The 19,304-nt window shown below is 36.8% G+C and overlaps 1 protein-coding gene across 1 annotated transcript; it reads left to right on the forward strand.

The window, feature by feature from the left end:
• On the forward strand, nucleotides 2,115–8,065 carry LOC109224835 (RNA-binding protein 38-like). The gene is made up of 6 exons (XM_019389384.1): nucleotides 2,115–2,640; nucleotides 2,729–2,852; nucleotides 2,969–3,107; nucleotides 5,737–5,770; nucleotides 5,895–6,183; nucleotides 7,536–8,065. The coding sequence occupies exons 1-6, from the start codon at nucleotides 2,458–2,460 to the stop codon at nucleotides 7,610–7,612; spliced, it is 846 nt and encodes a 281-aa protein (XP_019244929.1). The 5' UTR covers nucleotides 2,115–2,457; the 3' UTR covers nucleotides 7,613–8,065.

The raw sequence follows: 19,304 nt of genomic DNA on the forward strand, positions 1-19,304 counted from the left end.
TCTGATCGGTCTATACAATAATAATATTATAATAAAAGAGCCAGGCTACTACTAGGTCAAAGGGATCTTAACTGTTCTATCACCATGTATTCTTGGCTGTTAGGACAGTTGGCCATGTAACATTTTATGAATATTGGAATCGTTAAGAGAACATGGGGTGATGTGTTGGAATATTATTCTCTATTCCTTTTGATAATAGTCTATTTTAATCATGTATAGAATCGATCACCCTGAATTGGCCATGAAAGCATCGGACCATTGTCACAAAGACAGCATATTTACGGTTTCTATATGTATGTATGTATGTATTTTTCTACTATTAGTCCATGTAAGACCCCTTCTTGTTTATCATCTTAAATGTCTCTCCCACTAATAATTTTTCACAGTGGAAAATTTGGTCTAGTTTAATTTGATTGATAATTATTTGAACTTTTTTTAATATTCAAAGGCTGTTCTGATTATTGCAGAGGCTACATAAACCATTATGATAGTGCATTAGGGGCAGAATTTGCTGTATGTTGACGTGGCGCTACCACAGCGAATTTAGAGCCGAGAGAGGATATATTTGAGACGAAAAATAAGGGTGGAGACTTTTATGACTGCTTGGTTAATAGCGGGCAAACGTAAGACAAATATTTCAAGGGTAAATTAGAACCTATTGCCAAACAAATGACTTTGCGTGCTGCTCCACAACAAGTGAGCAGTATCCCTTTTTATTTTAATCGAAAATAAGTGTTTATTTACCTAATCAATGAGGAATTAATTTTTATTTTTCAAAATTTGCCCTTATTTACATATTCCAATGTGTCAAGATAACAATTAAGGTTAATTTAGTGAATACATCTTTTTTTCTCTAGGAGTTCGTAATTCCTTAATGGGTAGGTATGGCAAAGGTAAAATAGTCATTTTTTATTGTGGATCGGAGGGGGTAATATCTAAAACGAAAAGAATTACTCCATCCGTTCCAATTTATGTGAACCTGTTTGACTGAGCACGGAGTTTAAGGAAAAAATGAAGACTTTTAGGATTTGTGGTCCTAAACAAGTCCAAATGGGGCCCAGAGTATTTGTGTGGTTATAAAAGCTTCTCATTAAGGGTATAGTTGTAAGTTTAAGCTAAATTGTTACCAAATTTAGAAAGGGTTCATTCTTTTTGGAACGAACCAAAAAGGAAATAGGTTCACATATACTGGAACAGAGGGAGTAGTATTAAACACAAAAACAAAAGGGGAAGAGAAAAGGCAAAATGGCTCAAAATAACCATGTTATAAACCACAATCACGATACGTAAATGGTGGGAAGGTGGACCATTTGAGTGTGAAGGCCTTAGTTTGGTTAGTGCCCAATAAAAACTAGATGTTGGTGGTCGTTAGGGTTTAACCAAATGAGGGAATACGATTCTCCCAACTGGTCTTGCAACTAGTACAACGTCATCAATAATGATACTAAAAGTTTTATACAATCCTAAAGATTGTGGACCCCCATTATCATCAAAATTCCACAAATATATACTATACAAACTAAAATAATAATACTACTATATATTCAACAAAATCTTGATTATAAAATGGAATAAGAACAATATTACATAATACAATAATGTAAAAAAAAAAAAAAAGAAACGAAAGGAATAATAAGTTGGAAAGAATTAAGAGTTAAGAGTTAAGACGGAGGCCAAATTATGCAAAAGAAAACAGAAAGAAGAGAACGCAAAGACAACTAGAGATGAGAAAGAACGCAGAAGACTATTGATAGGAAGGGGAGGGTATTTTAATGCTGCGACAGAGAGGACAGAGTCAAGTGCTTCTAGTCTCGCAGCTGTCATTCGTTACCCAAAGCCATTACCCCCACCCCACCCCTCTTAGGTGCGGGGCGAAAAATGTTCAGTACGGGTTTGGACGAATTCAATAATTTTTGCTAGATCTTATATTTGTATTAGAAAATTTATTAATTACCTATAAATATTTGACTGTAAATCCAATAAATAAAACGAGCTCCGTTATAATAACAAATTCAGAAGCCATAAACTTGAAATTATAGTTCTCCCTCCGCCTACCTCCCCTCTGCCTTAAGAGTTTGCAGCTGTCGAATCCCTCTCTCCTCTTATAATATTTTTATTTGTTAAACATATTAGCCAAAACAACAGCTATAAACATCACTAAGCTATATTTGTTCCTACCCTTTTATTTCTCTCTCCATGATCCTTTTCTGCTGCAAGACTCAGAGAGAAAGAGAGAGAGAAAGATAGGAAAGGGAAAAAAACATTACAAGAGAAAGAAGAAGCTAAGGTGGTACAGGAGTTATGCCATTGTTAACAACAGAACGCCATAGCCATTCGATATTGTGAATAATATTCAGGGCTAGTTCATTATATTGTTTTTCTTTGCTTAAGGGACAAGTCAACAACAACCTTACATTTTTATGCAGTTGAAGTTTTAGATATATATATATATATGCAATGGCTTATCAGCATTATCGATCACCTTTTGGGGACACAACTTACACAAAAGTGTTTGTTGGTGGTCTGGCTTGGGAAACACCAACTGATATAATGCGACGTTATTTCGAGCAATTTGGAGAGATTCTTGAAGCTGTTATCATTGCTGACAAGAACACTGGCAAATCTAAAGGATATGGTTTCGTAAGTTCTATATATCGTTTCTGATCACATTATGTGATTTAATTAGTCCATCATTTGCTGATCGAAATAATTGTGTGGACGGACACAGGTAACTTATCGTGATCCAGAATCAGCAAGAAGAGCATGTGAGAATCCAAACCCAGTAATTGATGGGAGAAGAGCAAACTGTAACATTGCTTCTCTTGGACGCCCTCGTCCTTCACCACCTCGAGGTACTCAACTTTTCTGTTTGATTGTTTATTTGACTAGTCAAACTTTATTTCTCGATAAAAGCACCACCACATATTAATCATATTTAAATAACCTTAAAATGTCTTAATTATGATAGGTAGGGGACAAGGAGGGAATCCTTATCAAGGAGGAGGAATACCACAAGGACCAACATCATCATCTTATAGTGGGGTGGCAGCAGCACCATTGCCACTCCCTCCACCACCTGCAACTCCTATGATATATTCACCATATGGGTAAGTTAATTAATTTGTTTTATTTCTTAAAATTATTTATTTGATGCTTTTTTTGTTAGTCCATGCTAGTAAATGAAAAAAAAATATAATGGTCCATCATCTGATCATATACTGCAGAATGAAAAAGATGGGTGATAAAAATGGCAGGCATTGCCAGTGGTATTACAACTGAGAAAACCTCTCATTGATGTTGTCGTATGCCTTCATATAATCATACAAATGGAAATAAATATTTATATATCATCTAGTAATTTTATTCAATGCAGGTTGGTATAGGCAGATCAATAATAAATAAATTGGTGAATGGTGACTGTTATGCACTGAGTTGTCAGTTGCAGACAACGTGTAATGCTTTTCTTTTTTCTGTCCTTAATATTGGATTTTGGCTCGTTTATACTTGAACATATACTTATATATAAGAATGTCCCTCTGGTTTTCAATTTAAAAGAGACTCAAACAGTTTGAAAGATAAACTATTATTATCAAGAAAAATTCAACCTTACTTTTTTCCTTTTCTTGTTTTTGAAAATGAGAAATGAAAATAATGCTGGCTAGAGCCATTTTGACTTTAAATCTACTTGCATGAATTTTATAACCAAATAGATGGAGTATTTTTCTTATGTATTGTTTATCGATACCTTTCCTTCACCTATTTCAACATTTCCTTGCATTTTTTATTGCTTGCAAAATAGATGCAAAGAGTTCTTTGTGAAAAACTCACTTTTTTGGGGGGTCATTTAATTTAGTGATCCGACCATCTTTGCATGCCCACGAACTAGTTGGCGGGGCTTCGATATTCTCACAAATAATGGACAAGTGGTTTTCTTTACTTTCGATAATTTTCTGTCCCCTCTCTCTCACACAAAAAAGGCTGAACAAAGACACTAGTTTGGCCTTTTTTATTTTCCTTGTACTTTGAACAAGGCGTGATTGTTATAGATATCATAAAGTATAGTACTGTAGCACGAGTAGAAGAAAAAGTAACCAGCAATATTATAGCACAAACATATGAAAATCTGACATGCACATTATATTGCATTCTTTCAACCCGCTCCTCAGCATTCCAAATTGGTTCCTTTTTCAATCATCACTTTGGTTGGCTGATCTTTCTCTTGTGTCTTTCCTATTAACTTTTTATTCTCCTATCACAAACATAATATTTGCTATACCTCTACGTTAGTCATCTGTAAAATCTAACCAAATCTTCAAGAAATGCGACAACAATATAATATATCCATGTGTGGCTAACTAAAAATTAAAACATGACAAATAAGGTACGCTTACATTTATGTGCACGTACATACAACATTTGTTACGCCCTTGTTTTTGTTGTACAAGGGGTGCTTGTCGCTCCGTTGTTTGTCTCACTTACCTTATTATAACACGTTGAGAGTACGTTCTTTATAATAAGAGTCCTACTGTTTCTAGGGTACCTTTTACGTGAAAGCTGCTTGCACTAGTTCCATATTAGTTTCAAAGTACTACTAGTATGGATCTTAATCACATTAATTGTAATGAGTTTGCAGCTTTATGTTTGCAACTAGTTAAGCAAAGGGGCCATTTTCAATGTTACTGTTCTAGCTGTTAAAATTAGATTCGCTTGTCTAGGCAATTACAACATTCAAGTCCCGGGAAACTCAAGGGTTCCTAGTTGACAAATTGATGAACTAGAAAGTTTGAAATATACTAAAAATATTAACTTCTGAACACTCCTTTAGAACGATGCATGCAGCAAATGAACATTGAGGGAATAAGATTCTGGTACATTTGGTATGCAGAATATTTTTGGGACATAAATCATTTTCGGAAAAATTAACATTTTTCGAGAAATGTTTTTTGGTCTTTAGCATGGCGTGTAAAAATGTGTTTTGGAAAAAAAAAAAAAAACTCCATTTATTAGAGTATTTGTCTACCTAAGCGTACGCAGGATTTTGTATAAGGGGTGTCACACTTACTCCTTAAGAAAGTAAACAAATTTATAACATCAAACTCGATGGATAAACTGTCTTAGACGCACTCGGAAAAACTTATGGTGTGAAGCATTCAGAATACTATTAAAAAAAACATTTAAATTCTTTTTCTTGATTTTAAATATTTTTCCTTAATAATGAAGTTTCTTTTAGAGCTACTATTGTGATTTGCCTTTTCTTTAAACAGTACTTTTTCTTTTTTTGGATTTTCGCTAAACTCTCTTTGCATGTTCAGGGACTCTTTTTAATTATAGAAAGGAAAAAAATATCTGGTCAAATTACATTGTATCATTCGCTTGTTAAGTGACGAAAAAGTAAGAAAAGTTCCTAGAAAACTTGAACCCGCAAAGCCCAGTAATCTAGTGAACTGCTTTGCCACTGGGCTGGAGAACCTTAATCCTACAAGCGGTGTCACTGTAATAGTATTTAACTGTTATATCGTTTTTAATTTATTATTTAAGATATATTTAGTAATTTTTTTTTTAAGCGGTGTCACGTGACACCGCTTGTAACCATGTGGATCCGCACCTTTTACCACAGCTTGACTTGAAATGCTCTTTTCAGTGATTTCTCCTTTAGAAGTGGTTACATTATTTATATACCTCTAACCAAGAAGATTATTTCTTAATGTTACCCTTTGCTTTGAAAATATTTTGCAGGTATGCGACTTATCCTCCTGATTATTATCACCAAGTCAGTACCATTAGCCTTAGTCTTTCAATATTTTGAATTTTCCTTCTTTTACATTCAAATTCAAACTAAAAATGAAAAACAGTTAAATGTATGATAATGACATGAGGGAAATTATAATGAACAGGGAATGTACAACCAACAGTACCAGCAAGCACAGTATTATCAGCAAATGTATGGAAGTTCATCGTCTCCATATTATTACGGATATTCCATGCAGGGATCAAGGGGAACATTTTCTGCTGCTCACCCCCAACGTTTTCAAGGCGGACCTGCAGCTTCTTATCTTTATTATCCTACTACTCCCTTGCCCGCCGATGTTGCTGCTTCCTTCTCCTCTTTCACTTCCCCTCCTCCTCCTTTACTCCAACACCCTCCTGCCGCTACTAGGCTTCAATTTCCTTCTCCTACTACTGGTAAGTCTCTTTACGATAGAATTTAGTTTATGTATGCTAATAGTGTATAGAGAGAGCTTAGTGCATCGTGCTGCCTGCTGATAGTATAAATAGTAGTCACTTTTAAGCTATCAAGGTATTTTAACATGTAGCAGTAACCTACCTTAGTTCGAGGTTACTATACTTAGGGACGGTTACCTATAGTTTTCTTTTGGATGACCTCATAGTGTATAGAAGTTAAAACTCTTTAGCATCACATTTAAATCTCAGAAACAACATATTATGTAACTTGATTAATTAAAACTACATAAATAGGTCTCATAAGGTGAATTTGCAGAAAGAAGATATTAAGCGATATATATATATACTACGGTTACTGTAATATAATAATAAGTGTATAAATTTTATGCAACATATGGAAAGGTATAAGAGTAATTTAAGGTAGCTAGAGGGTATATAGCGGGCCATGTGGGGAACTCTAAGCATGTGACATGAGCTGTCTGGGGAAGGCAGTGATCTATCAATGGGTCAAATGAAAATCATATGCCAGGGAGGCATTTCTGAGTGTAAAATAACAGTAACTGCATGTGAGAATGGTCATACGAATCTTAGACTAGATAAAATGCATGGTTCTAAATGGGCAGTGAATCAAGTGGCTGAATTTATATGAATTCCCACTATCCCTTAGAAAAAAAATTGTGCTATTTTAGGTACAACACGGTAACTAGTGATCTATTGTTTGTTCAGTGCATGTCCTCATCTGGGAGATTCAATGGGGACCTTTTATTTCTTTCTTTCATGAAGTGGTGGACAAGATTGATTATTTAATTTGGAATGACTTTTTTGCAGTTTTTTCTTTTCTTTTCGTGAATTACTAATATGTGCGTAGTAAGACTAGAACATATTTAAGAACTCTTAGTTCAACTATGGAGATATTGAACATATATGATTTAAATTATACTAATAATTAGGCTGCAAATCCAATTATTGGGTCACAAAAATTGTCAGCAACATGTTTCAAAAGTTTTCACGGACCTACACCTCCTATTGACTGTATATTTTGCAGCTGTTAGGAACTTAGGATTGAGTTACGCATCTCTTAGGTAACTGAATGTATTGCTGAACATTTGTTATCCCACATAAATTGTAGGGCTGTGCATATTTAGGGTAAAACCAAATAAAAAATTGAGTTATTGGTTTGATGGTTCGGGTTATTGTTTATTAGTTGTGTGACATGTTAGTGCTCTATGACAATTGAGATATGGGACTCAGATTTTGGTAACAGTGATTAATTACGTTATAGCTGATACATACAACTTAAATTCTTCTATGATTAATATATTGATATTTTTTGTACCATTGTAAACTGGCAGAATCACAGATTCCACAGCAGACATCAGGAGAAACAATAGAAACTGGGACTGTGACTACTGAGAGTCCAAACACATAAAAAGAGAGTACAAGCTCATCATAAAAGCATATTATCAGTCATGCATGGTGAAAATAAAAAAAATATTGTACAATCTTTAACTAAAAATTAACGATGTTTCGTCATCAACCTCAATGACTTTATTCAAAAATCTATCCATAATTTTTCTTGGTCCATGGTAAGTTATGTATCCAGCTGAATACTCCAGAGGAATATTGATCTTAACAACAATGGCTGGTAAAGATGGACTACTCAGATACATGGCCGCTTCCTATCTTCTTTCTTTATCTTTTTTTATTTCCTTATTTCTTTTTCCTTTTAAACAAGGAAAACATTTCAATTGTTGTTCATTTATTTAATTTTCATTTTACTAAACATCCTTTATTACTGTACGAACAGTAGGACGGAAATATTAAGCCCTCAATAACGAATTATGACATATTTACCCCCTTATTAATTTCTTTTTCCAATATATATATATTGTATTCTTTTTTTATTTTTCCCTATATGTAGTTATTGGTGTATAATTTTTATTTCCTTGTTTCTTTTAAGGTTGGAATCACCAAAAGTAAAAGACCAGAAATGAAAAAAAAAAAGTTTATTAAAGACACTATGCGTTGTTTTCATCTTAAATCATAAGCAACTGCTGACTGAAATAAGGAGCTCTCTTTTACCCAATCCTGTGGAATGATAAGGATAGTGCTTTCATGAAATTGTTGAATATTAAAATTGATAATAATATCTAAGTGAAAACAAGAATATAAAGTTAATGCTTTAGATAATTGTGAAGGAAATGACTTATTCCCAAAGAAAAAAAAAGGTAAATTTTAAAAAAAAATTCCGGCAATCAATTATCAAAAATAACTTATTTTGTGAAAATTGTTTTCGTCATACTAAACACACCCTAACGGAGTACTCATATTCAGCTGAATTAGATGGCAACCACAGAATACAAAACCAATTCGTAATTGTAAGTCATAGCATCATAACGACAGACACAAACCAATTATCAAATCCATAGATGAGCTTAGTAAGCTAGTTTCAATGTGAACCTCATAAGGGATACAATTGATAAATTCTCTTGAAAAAAAAAAAAAACTAATGGAGATTTCAAGTCATAGCATCCTCTTACGTCTTATAGGATGCACAAACAGGATTTCTTTACGGGAATCAAAATATAAAGAAATAAACACACGAATAATTAATTAAGGGAATTCAACATATAGTATATTCACATTAAAAAAAAATCTATTTATAGTACAATGTAATTTCCGACGAAGGGGTATCAATTGACTCCTCTTGACCAATGATAGCTCTGCCCTTGGTGTGCCTTCTGTGAAATTATGGTGCACAGACAATGTCAAGAAGGCAGTGTATTGATTGATAATCAGTTACATGAGTCCTATGTATTTATACAGTATTTTCATCTTATATTTTGGCTATACTACATAGAGTAGGACTCTTCTAGGATAGCTAATACAAAGAGTCCTAATTCTTCTAAACTAGGACTAAGTGATTGCATAGTTATCAGGTTTGTTAGCCTGATCATTGTTTTCAACACTTCCCCTCAAGCTAGTGGGAGGTGACTTCACTACACCTAGCTTGTCTCGAAAAAACTAGAACTGGTCTGTGCCAAGAGCCTTTATATGAACATCTGCTAGTTGGTCCTTGGACCTAACAAATTGAGTAATCAATTGTCCTTGAGCTACCTTCTCTCTAACAAAGTGGTGATCTAGTTCTACATGCTTAGTTCTAGCATGCATTACTGGATTTGTAATCATGTATAGAGCACTCAAGTTTCACAAAATAAGACAGGAGCAGTCTTGATATACATTCCAATGTCTTGTATAATGTAGCTTATCCAGGTAAGTTCAGCTGCAGTTGTTGCCAGTGCTCTATACTCAGCTTCAACACTTGACCTTGCAACAATATTCTGCTTCCTTGATGACCAGGAGACACAATTTGCACTAAGGTATATACAATATCCACTAGTAGACCTCCTTGTAATGGTACATCCTGCCGAGACTACATTTGAGAATCCATACAGCCTGAAGGAAGACGACTGATATGATTCTTAGTCCATGATCGATGGTTCCTTTGACATACCTTATTATTCTCTTTAATGCCTGAAGATGCATGCTGTTTGGATTCTGCATGAATTGACTTGCAAGATTAACAACATGACTAATGTCTGGTCTTGTGAGTGTGAAGTACTACAAGCCTCCTACAATGCTTCTGTAAGCTGAGGGATCAACTGCTTTGCCGGTTGCTTTTTGTAGACTGTTGGCCCAAGTAAAGGTTAGTTTTGAAGATTGACAAATGAACTCAGAATGAACCAGGTCCATCTCAGTGGAGCACAGATGTGGATAGACTTGAGCATGTGGGATGCACGTGAAGAAGATAAACCTAACTTGACAGATTTGATATCTCCTGATCCTGATCGAAAAGGTTGCATACTTGATAAGGAGAAGGACTCATTACTCAAAGAGAACACAGTTTAAGAAAGGGAAGGAGTTAGAGGTTGAGATCAACTAGAACTCTTCCACCAAGGAAGACAGAACTCTAGTCAATCTCTATTTACTAACTCTATAAATATCAGTGTTGTTCTATTTTACAGGTAACACACATAAGTAGAAGTTAAACGTGAATTGAGAGCAAAATAGCAAGGCAATTTTGCGAGCAGTTCGTGTGCGATTCAAGTGTGCAAACATGAAGCTACTTGAACTAGATAGAAGAACCACTTCTGAGTGTCTGTCTTTTATTCTAGTTCAATTGTAGTAGGTGGTTTCATATCGTACCTTTTAGCTTTATCTAGAGGTAATTGTAATAGGTACTCAGAGTTTTCAAGTTAGAGTTAACTTGAAATTTTCGCAACAGTTAGAGGCTGTGTGCTACAACGGGATTAGAGTTAGTCCTAGGTTTACAAAAGAGTTTCTGTAAATGCAGTTTTTGGCTCAGTGATTTTAGTGGAGAGTTTGGGAAAATCCTACTGAAAAGTAGGTCGTGGTTTTATCACCTTTTGAGCCAGGTGTTTGCCACGTAAAATACTTGTGTTCTTTACTTTCCGCATTTACTATTTCTGTAATAGTAGGTTAAGGAACACTTAGAAGAACCAGGTCCTTCCATAATCAGTTTAAGCGAAAAATTGGTTACCACACAAATCACCCCCCCTCTTGTGTGGTATTGAAGTATAAAACATCAATTGGTATCAGAGCGCGTTATCCTTGAAGAGGCTAACACCTTAGGAACAGATCAAGATGAGTGCACCACCTGGAAATTGGGAAGGACAATCCTTTGTTAGGTCTCCACTCTTTAATGGCCAGTATTACTTCTGGTGGAAAAATAGGATAAGAGATCACATCATTGGAGAGGACTATGAGCTATGGGACATTGTCACTAATGGTCCCCTGGCTACCTTGAAAAAGAATGCTGAAGGAGTATATGTGCCAAAAACAAGAGCTGACTGCAATGCTGAGGACTTGAGGAAGTGGCAAAAGAATGCTAAGGCCAAGAAATGGCTTGTGTGTGGATCGGACTTGGTCCAGACGAGTACAATAGAGTTCAAAGCTGTACCACTGCTAAGGAAATCTGGGACACTTTGCAAGTGGCTCACGAAGGAACTCCTCAAGTGAAGAGATCAAGAGGAACACTACTGTATTCTCAATATGAGAACTTCACCATGAAGGAAGGAGAAACCATTCAAGAGATGTATACAAGGTTCACCACACTAACAAATGAACTTAAGTCTCTTGGAAGGGTTATTCTTGAAGTAGACAAAGTTGAGAAAATTTTGACAAGGGTTATGCCAGTCACTTGGAAAAGCAAAATCACTGCAATTCAAGAATCAAAGAATATTGCCTCTCTCAAGTTGAATGAGCTAATTGGAAATCTTATGGCCTATGAACTTAGAAGGCAAACCATGAAGATGGATGCACCCAAGAAGGAAAGGAGCCTGGCTCTTAGAATCACTGAGGTTGCTAATCTAGAAGAGGATGAAATGGCTATGATCACAAAAGACTTTAAGAGGTATCTAATGAGAGGAAAGGGTTCTTCAAGAGGTGCAAGCTACAACAAACCAAGGGTTCCTGAAAAACAGACCAACGAGGGCTGCTACAGTATAGTAAGACTGATCACCGCATCAAAAATTATCCTCAGCGGGAAATTGAATGGAAGAAGGAAAGGGCTGAACGAAGAAACAGGAAGAAGGAAGATGTCCATCCCAAGAAGAACAAAGGATCAACAAAGGCTATGGTTGCTGCTTGGGGAGAAAGCTTAGATGAGGATTCAGAGGATGAGGATGGAGATGAACAAGCACTTATGGCCTTTGGAGAATCTGATGAGGAATCAGAGGTAAGTGTGGTTCATCTCAAAGACAAGATTAAGTTTTTGTCTAAAGAAAGTCTATCTGAGTTACTTCTAGATTTCATTGATGAATCTGAGGTCAAAAACAATGAAAAGGAACAACTGTCTAAGGAATGTGTGATTTTGAAAGCTAAGTACAAAAATTTGGAACTCAGGGCTAGTGAAAGTGATAGTAAAAATGCCGAGTTAAAGAACCGGGTTCTTGAACTTGGCACCACTGTGCTAGAGCTTAGATCTGAAAATTTAAAACTAAAATTAGGAACAGATAAAATGAAAGCTGATCATTCACATCTCACTTTAGACGAAAATCTAGGAAAAATAAAAGATGAGTTGTACAAAAGAGATGAGCAGATAAGAGCCCTAAAAGAAGATCTAAGCAAGGTTAAGCATGAACTAGACAGAACTTGTAAATGGAATAGGTCCTCTGATGCACTTTCGTGGCTACAAGAACACCATAGTAGCAATAAGAGAGGACTTGGCTACGGGACCCCTGCACATAAGTGGGATCCCAAAAGCAAGTACATCACACTTCCTGAGAACGAAATCTGCGCACACTGTGGTAAGACAGGTCACTACAAAAGTGATTGTACTGCAAAAGAAAAGGCTAGCCAAAAGAATAAAACATTTGTTCAAGGGAAGAATAGGTTGCCAGAATGAGCTAAAATGAATTTAATTCACCTTTTTGCCTATAGAAAGGGACCCAAACTAGTTTGGGTTCCTAAGACTAACCCCTGATTTCCTTTTGCAGGCTCAAGTGAAGGGGAGCAGTCAAATATGGTACATGGATAGTGGTTGCTCAAAGTATATGACTGGAAGCAAGAACCAGTTCCTTTCACTTGAGGACCTCATAGAAAGTAATGTCTCCTTTGGAAATGGTAAGAAATGTGAGACATTGGGGTTGGAAAGGTAGGTAAGACAGACTCACACTCCATTGAGAATGTCTATTTGATAGATGGCTTGAAATACAACCTAATCAGTGTATCACAACTGTGTAGCAGAGGTAACTTGGTAGCATTCACCTCTACCAAATGTTTTGTGATAAATCTTACCACTAAACAAGATTGTTTTACAGGGAAAAAGAGTAAACAATATATACATTGTATATTTGTCCACTCTTTCAGAAAATGAACTCATTTGCTTAAGTGTGCTGGACAATGATCCCCTCCTTTGGCACAAGGGACTTGGACATGCAAGTCTAAGTCAACTCAACAAATTAGTCTCCAAGGACCTAGTGATAGGGCTGGCTAACATCAAGTTTAAGGAAGACAAAGTTTGTGAGGCTTGTGCAAGGAGGAAGCAAGTAAGATCCTCTTTTAAATGCAAGAAAGTGGTAAGCACGACCAAATCGATGGAACTGGTTCATATGGATCTCTGTGGTCCAATGAGAACATTAAGCAGAGGTGGTAAAAATTATGTGATGGTGCTTGTTAATGATTACTCTAGGTTTACTTGGACATTGTTTTTAACATCTAAAGATGAAGCATTTGACATGTTTACTTTTTTTGTTAGAAAAACTCAGAAACAACTAAGTAATCAACTTGCATCAATTAGGTCTGATCATGGAACTGAATTTGAAAATGCTAATTTGCTGAATTTTGTGATGTGCATGGCATAGATCATAATTTTTCTGCCCCTAGGACTCCACAAAAAAATGGAGTAGTTGAAAGAAATAATAGGACACTTGAAGATATGGCTAGGACTATGCTTCTTTCTAGTAAACTGCCCCATAGCTTCTGGGCAGAAGCTGTAAACACTGGATGTTACATCAGTAATAGGTGCATGACTAGACCTCTTGTAGAGAAGACTCCCTGTGAGTTACTTAAAGGGAGAAAACCAAATATATCCCATCTTAGAGTATTTGGATGCAAGTGCTTTGTGCACAACAATGGAAAGGACTCCCTAGGTAAGTTTTATCCCAGAAGTGATGAGGCAGTATTCTTGGGATATTCTTCACATAGCAAAGCTTATAAAGTGTACAACAGAAGAACTTATGTGTGTAGAAGAAAGTGTACATGAGGTTTTTGATGAAACTAACATTCTTTCTGAGAAACAGGAACTTGAAGATAAAGCTACTGGGCTGGTAAAAAGTTTAAATGAAATCACAGCCCAAGGTGAAGCTGCACCAGAAGAAGGTACAGGTTCTTCCATCCAGGGCAACCTGACAGGGCGAACTAAACAAAGAAGAACAGAATCTAATTCCTCAATGGAACCTGTCCATGAGCCTGTTCCTCAGCAACAAAACATGGGAGAAGCATCAAGCAAAAATCAGTTGGTTGTGAAACCTTACAAGTATCAATGTTCATCCCATTGAGAACATAATTACTAATCCAACTTCTGGAATTAAAACTAGATCTTCATTAAAGAATCTAACTAGATCTTCATTAAAGAATCTTTGTGCTTTTGATGCTTTCTTATCTCTTATTGAACCTAAAAATGTTGCTGAGGCTTTCCAGGATGCAGACTGGGTAAATGCAATGCAAGATGAACTCAACCAGTTTGAAAGGATTCAAGTTTGGCATCTGGTTCCTAGACCCAAGGACAAATCAGTAATTGGCACTAAATGGGTCTTCAGAAACAAACTGGATGAAGATGGAACTGTTACAAGGAACAAGGCAAGATTGGTGATTCAAGGTTATAGCCAAGAGTAGGGAATAGACTATGATGAGACCTTTTCTCCAGTTGCAAGGTTGGAAGCAATAAGACTCCTCATAGCCTTTGCTGCATACATGGAATTTACTCTTCACCAGATGGACGTCAAGAGTGCTTTCCTCAATGGCTACTTAAAGGAAGAAGTGTTTGTCAAACAACCTCCAGGGTTTGAAAGCAAGGAGTGTCCTGATCATGTATACAGACTTGACAAGGCACTCTATGGACTCAAGCAGGCTCCTAGGGCATGGTATGAACGACTATCGAAATTTCTGCTTGAACATGGATACAAGAGAGGTAAAATTGATAACACTCTATTCTTGAGGGAGAAAGATAAAGATCTTCTAGTAGTACAAATATATGTTGATGACATAATTTTTGGAGCAACTACTGGAAAACTAAGTAAGGAATTTGCTAAACTAATGGGGAGTGAATTTGAAATGAGTATGATGGGTGAGCTTAATTTCTTTTTAGGCTTGAAAATTAAACAAAACTCAAATGGAACTATGATCCATCAGCAGAAATATGTAAAAGAGTTGCTTAAGAAATTAAAAATGGAAGAATCTAAGGAAATAGATACTCCTATTGCAACAGCCACAAAATTGGACATAGATGAACCTGGTTCATCTGTTGAACAGAAGTTGTATAGGGGTATGATTGGTTCACTTTTGTATCTTACTGCTAGAAGACCTGATATTGTTTTCAGTGTAGGGCTTTGTGCTCGATTTCAAGCAAATCCAAAAGAATCCCACTTGACTGTTGTCAAGAGAATATTGAGATACTTGAGAGGCACCACTGACCTTTGCCTTTGGTATCCAAAAGGTAATAACTTTAACCTAGTGGGATATGCTGATGCTGACTATGCAGGTTTCCTTGTAGACAGGAAGAGCACCTTAGGTATGGCACACTTCCTTGGTTCATGTCTTGTGTCATGGGCTACTAAAAAGCAAAATTCAGTGGGCTTATCTACTGCTGAAACTGAGTATGTTGCTGTTACTTCATGTTGTGCTCAATTGCTGTGGATCAAACAATAATTAATGTATTTTGGAATTGATGTTGGTTGCATCCCTATTTTTGTGATAACACTAGTGCTATTTGTATGACAAAGAACCCGGTTCATCACAAGAGAACTACGCACATAGATGTTAGGCACCATTTTTTGAGGGATAACTATGAGAAAGGCTTGATCACTGTAGAGTTTTGTACTACTGATAAGTAGATTGCTGACATCTTTACAAAAGCACTGAGTAAGAGCTTTGAAAGGAACATGTTAGAATTAGGGATGATTAAGATCACCTATTAGAACCAGTTCAGAATGCACAATGAAAAAAAATATTTTTTTAATTGGTTAGAAAATCTGGAACTTGTGTAAATAACTAGATTAATCGTTGCTCAGTCTCATACTGTAAATAGTATACTCCTGTGCCATGTATTAATATGACTCACTGATTTCTAACAAAATTTTCTCTATCTTGGCAAATTGAGACATGATCAAAAGGATTCTCAGTGAAGAACGTGGTTCATCTAAATAACGAGGTATGTTTTCTAAACTCTGCACAATTAGAATTATTAATATTTAATTCATGAGCAGAGTGGCAAAGCCTATTGAGGCTGTTAATGTGGATAAGATGGACCCGGTCCATCAAGTTGAACATGTGGAGGTTCAGACCCCTAAGCCCAAGAAAGCCAAGACTTCCTCAAAGAAGTCTTCTTCTGTATCCAAGCATGCTGAACCCCCCACTTTGGCTAAACGGACTAGGTCCGCTGTGAAAGCCAAAAAAGTTAAAATTACTAAAGAAGAAGACTGGAGTGGTGAGGAGCAGAATGAATCAGATAATGAACAGGACAAGCCGGCCAAGTTTGGCAAACAAACTATCTTGAAGGCAGACTCTTGAAGGACTTGGAGGAAGAAGGGATGGTTCTACTGCTTGAAAGGGTAGAGGTGCAGGGGTGGAAGGACATGGTCCTTCAGTTAGATGGCAGACTGGCCCAAAATGAGATTATTGAATTCATGGCAAATGCTGAGGTGAAGGATGGGAGAGTCACCAGCCTGGTGAAAAGGGTTCAATTGTCTTTTGATGCAAAAGAGCTGGGTGAAATCCTTGGTATACCTTCTGAAGGTTATGATGATTACACAAGGCAAAAATGGCCAAGTCTGGACTCCCTTCCTACTGCCCTAGCCATCACTCGGAAATTCTATGATAGTAAGGAGGTCAATGCCCCAAAGGTTGTTTGTAAGAGTGAAATGAAGCCTTCCCACAGGGTACTGTTTTGAATTCGTCATCAAGTGTGTGCTACCTAGGAAGGAAAGAAGGCACATTGCCAACTACATGGACTTGGTTTTGATGGAATGTCTAGATAGTGGGCGGCAGATCAACTAGCCTGGGTTTATAATCAAGCTTCTAGATCGGGTTATCAATGGCTCCAAGGCCCATGCCACTCCTTATGGTTTCATTCTCACTACTTTGCTTGCTTAGTGTAATGTGCATCTGAAGAAGTGGGAGATGGCCACAAGTAAAGACCATTTTGGAATCAATACTCTGCTCGCTTGTGACTTTGAGATCACTGCCACTCCCAATGAACCTGGTTCATCCAAAAAGACACTTGTAAATAGCAGGGTCAGATCTCTATTGCAGGAGAGTGGGGCAAAGGATACTGAGATAGCAAGGCTGAAGACTCGTTTGGTAGAGGTAGAATCTGAGAGACATGCTCTCGGAACTGAGCTCACAAAGGAAAAGGCGAAGAATGATGGAATTCTTCAAGACATGCTGCACCTTCTCCAAGCCAAAACCCATACCCCAAGTTCTTCCAAGCCTTAATTTCCTAAGCCACGCCTAGACCTTTCAGTGACCCAGATTAGGGATTTTTTTTTGTTGCTCATGTTTTAACTATTTTTGTTTCTTTTTGTGGATTGTGGCAGAATCATACCCTCTATCAATGAAGTTTGCTGCTTTTGCTCTTGTTGACTGTTTATATTTCCTGATAGTTTGAGTGTGTAGTTGATTACTGATGATTAATCCATGAATGCATTTGCAGTTGCCCCAGTGGCCATGAGTAATTGTTAAAATCTAGGAATCACACATTGTTTGTGCAACTTTTTGATGATGCCCAAAGGGGAAAAATAAATTGTGCTTTATATTCTGAATAGTGATGTTGATAACCTAATGAACGTGGTCCTTAATGATAAGTGAAAAATGTTTCTAACACTGCATTGATGTTGAGTTGAGTTCTAGCAGGGCCTAAGTGTATGAAAAGCATAGAGTTTTTCATCAATAAAAAGGGGGAATTTGTTGGCCCAAATAAAGGTTAGTTTTGAAGATTGACAAAGGAACTCAAAGGGTACTGTTTTGAATTCGTCATCAAGTGTGTGCTACCTAGGAAGGAAAGAAGGCACATTGCCAACTACATGGACTTGGTTTTGATGGAATGTCTAGATAGTGGGCGGCAGATCAACTAGCCTGGGTTTATAATCAAGCTTCTAGATCGGGTTATCAATGGCTCCAAGGCCCATGCCACTCCTTATGGTTTCATTCTCACTACTTTGCTTGCTTAGTGTAATGTGCATCTGAAGAAGTGGGAGATGGCCACAAGTAAAGACCATTTTGGAATCAATACTCTGCTCGCTTGTGACTTTGAGATCACTGCCACTCCCAATGAACCTGGTTCATCCAAAAAGACACTTGTAAATAGCAGGGTCAGATCTCTATTGCAGGAGAGTGGGGCAAAGGATGCTGAGATAGCAAGGCTGAAGACTCGTTTGGTAGAGGTAGAATCTGAGAGACATGCTCTCGGAACTGAGCTCACAAAGGAAAAGGCGAAGAATGATGGAATTCTTCAAGACATGCTGCACCTTCTCCAAGCCAAAACCCATACCCCAAGTTCTTCCAAGCCTTAATTTCCTAAGCCACGCCTAGACCTTTCAGTGACCCAGATTAGGGATTTTTTTTTTGTTGCTCATGTTTTAACTATTTTTGTTTCTTTTTGTGGATTGTGGCAGAATCATACCCTCTATCAATGAAGTTTGCTGCTTTTGCTCTTGTTGACTGTTTATATTTCCTGATAGTTTGAGTGTGTAGTTGATTACTGATGATTAATCCATGAATGCATTTGCAGTTGCCCCAGTGGCCATGAGTAATTGTTAAAATCTAGGAATCACACATTGTTTGTGCAACTTTTTGATGATGCCCAAAGGGGGAAAAGAAATTGTGCTTTATATTCTGAATAGTGATGTTGATAACCTAATGAACGTGGTCCTTAATGATAAGTGAAAAATGTTTCTAACACTGCATTGATGTTGAGTTGAGTTCTAGCAGGGCCTAAGTGTATGAAAAGCATAGAGTTTTTCATCAATAAAAAGGGGGAATTTGTTGGCCCAAATAAAGGTTAGTTTTGAAGATTGACAAAGGAACTCAAACATGAACCAGGTCCATCTTAGTGGAGCACATATGTGGATAGACTTGAGCATGTGGGATGCACGTGAAGGAGATAAACCTAACTTGACAGATTTGATATCTCCTGATCCTGATCAAAAAGGTTGCATACTTGATAAAGAGAAGGACTCCTTACTCAAAGAGAACACGGTTTAAAAAAGGGAAGGAGTTAGAGGTTGAGATCAACTAGAACTCTTCCACCAAGGAAGAGTAGCATCAGAACTCTAGTCAATCTCTATTTACTAACTCTATAAATATCAGTGTTGTTCTCTTTT

This window comes from Nicotiana attenuata, chromosome 4 (genome assembly GCF_001879085.1).
Source record: "Nicotiana attenuata strain UT chromosome 4, NIATTr2, whole genome shotgun sequence".
NCBI classification, from domain to species: Eukaryota; Viridiplantae; Streptophyta; class Magnoliopsida; order Solanales; family Solanaceae; genus Nicotiana; species Nicotiana attenuata.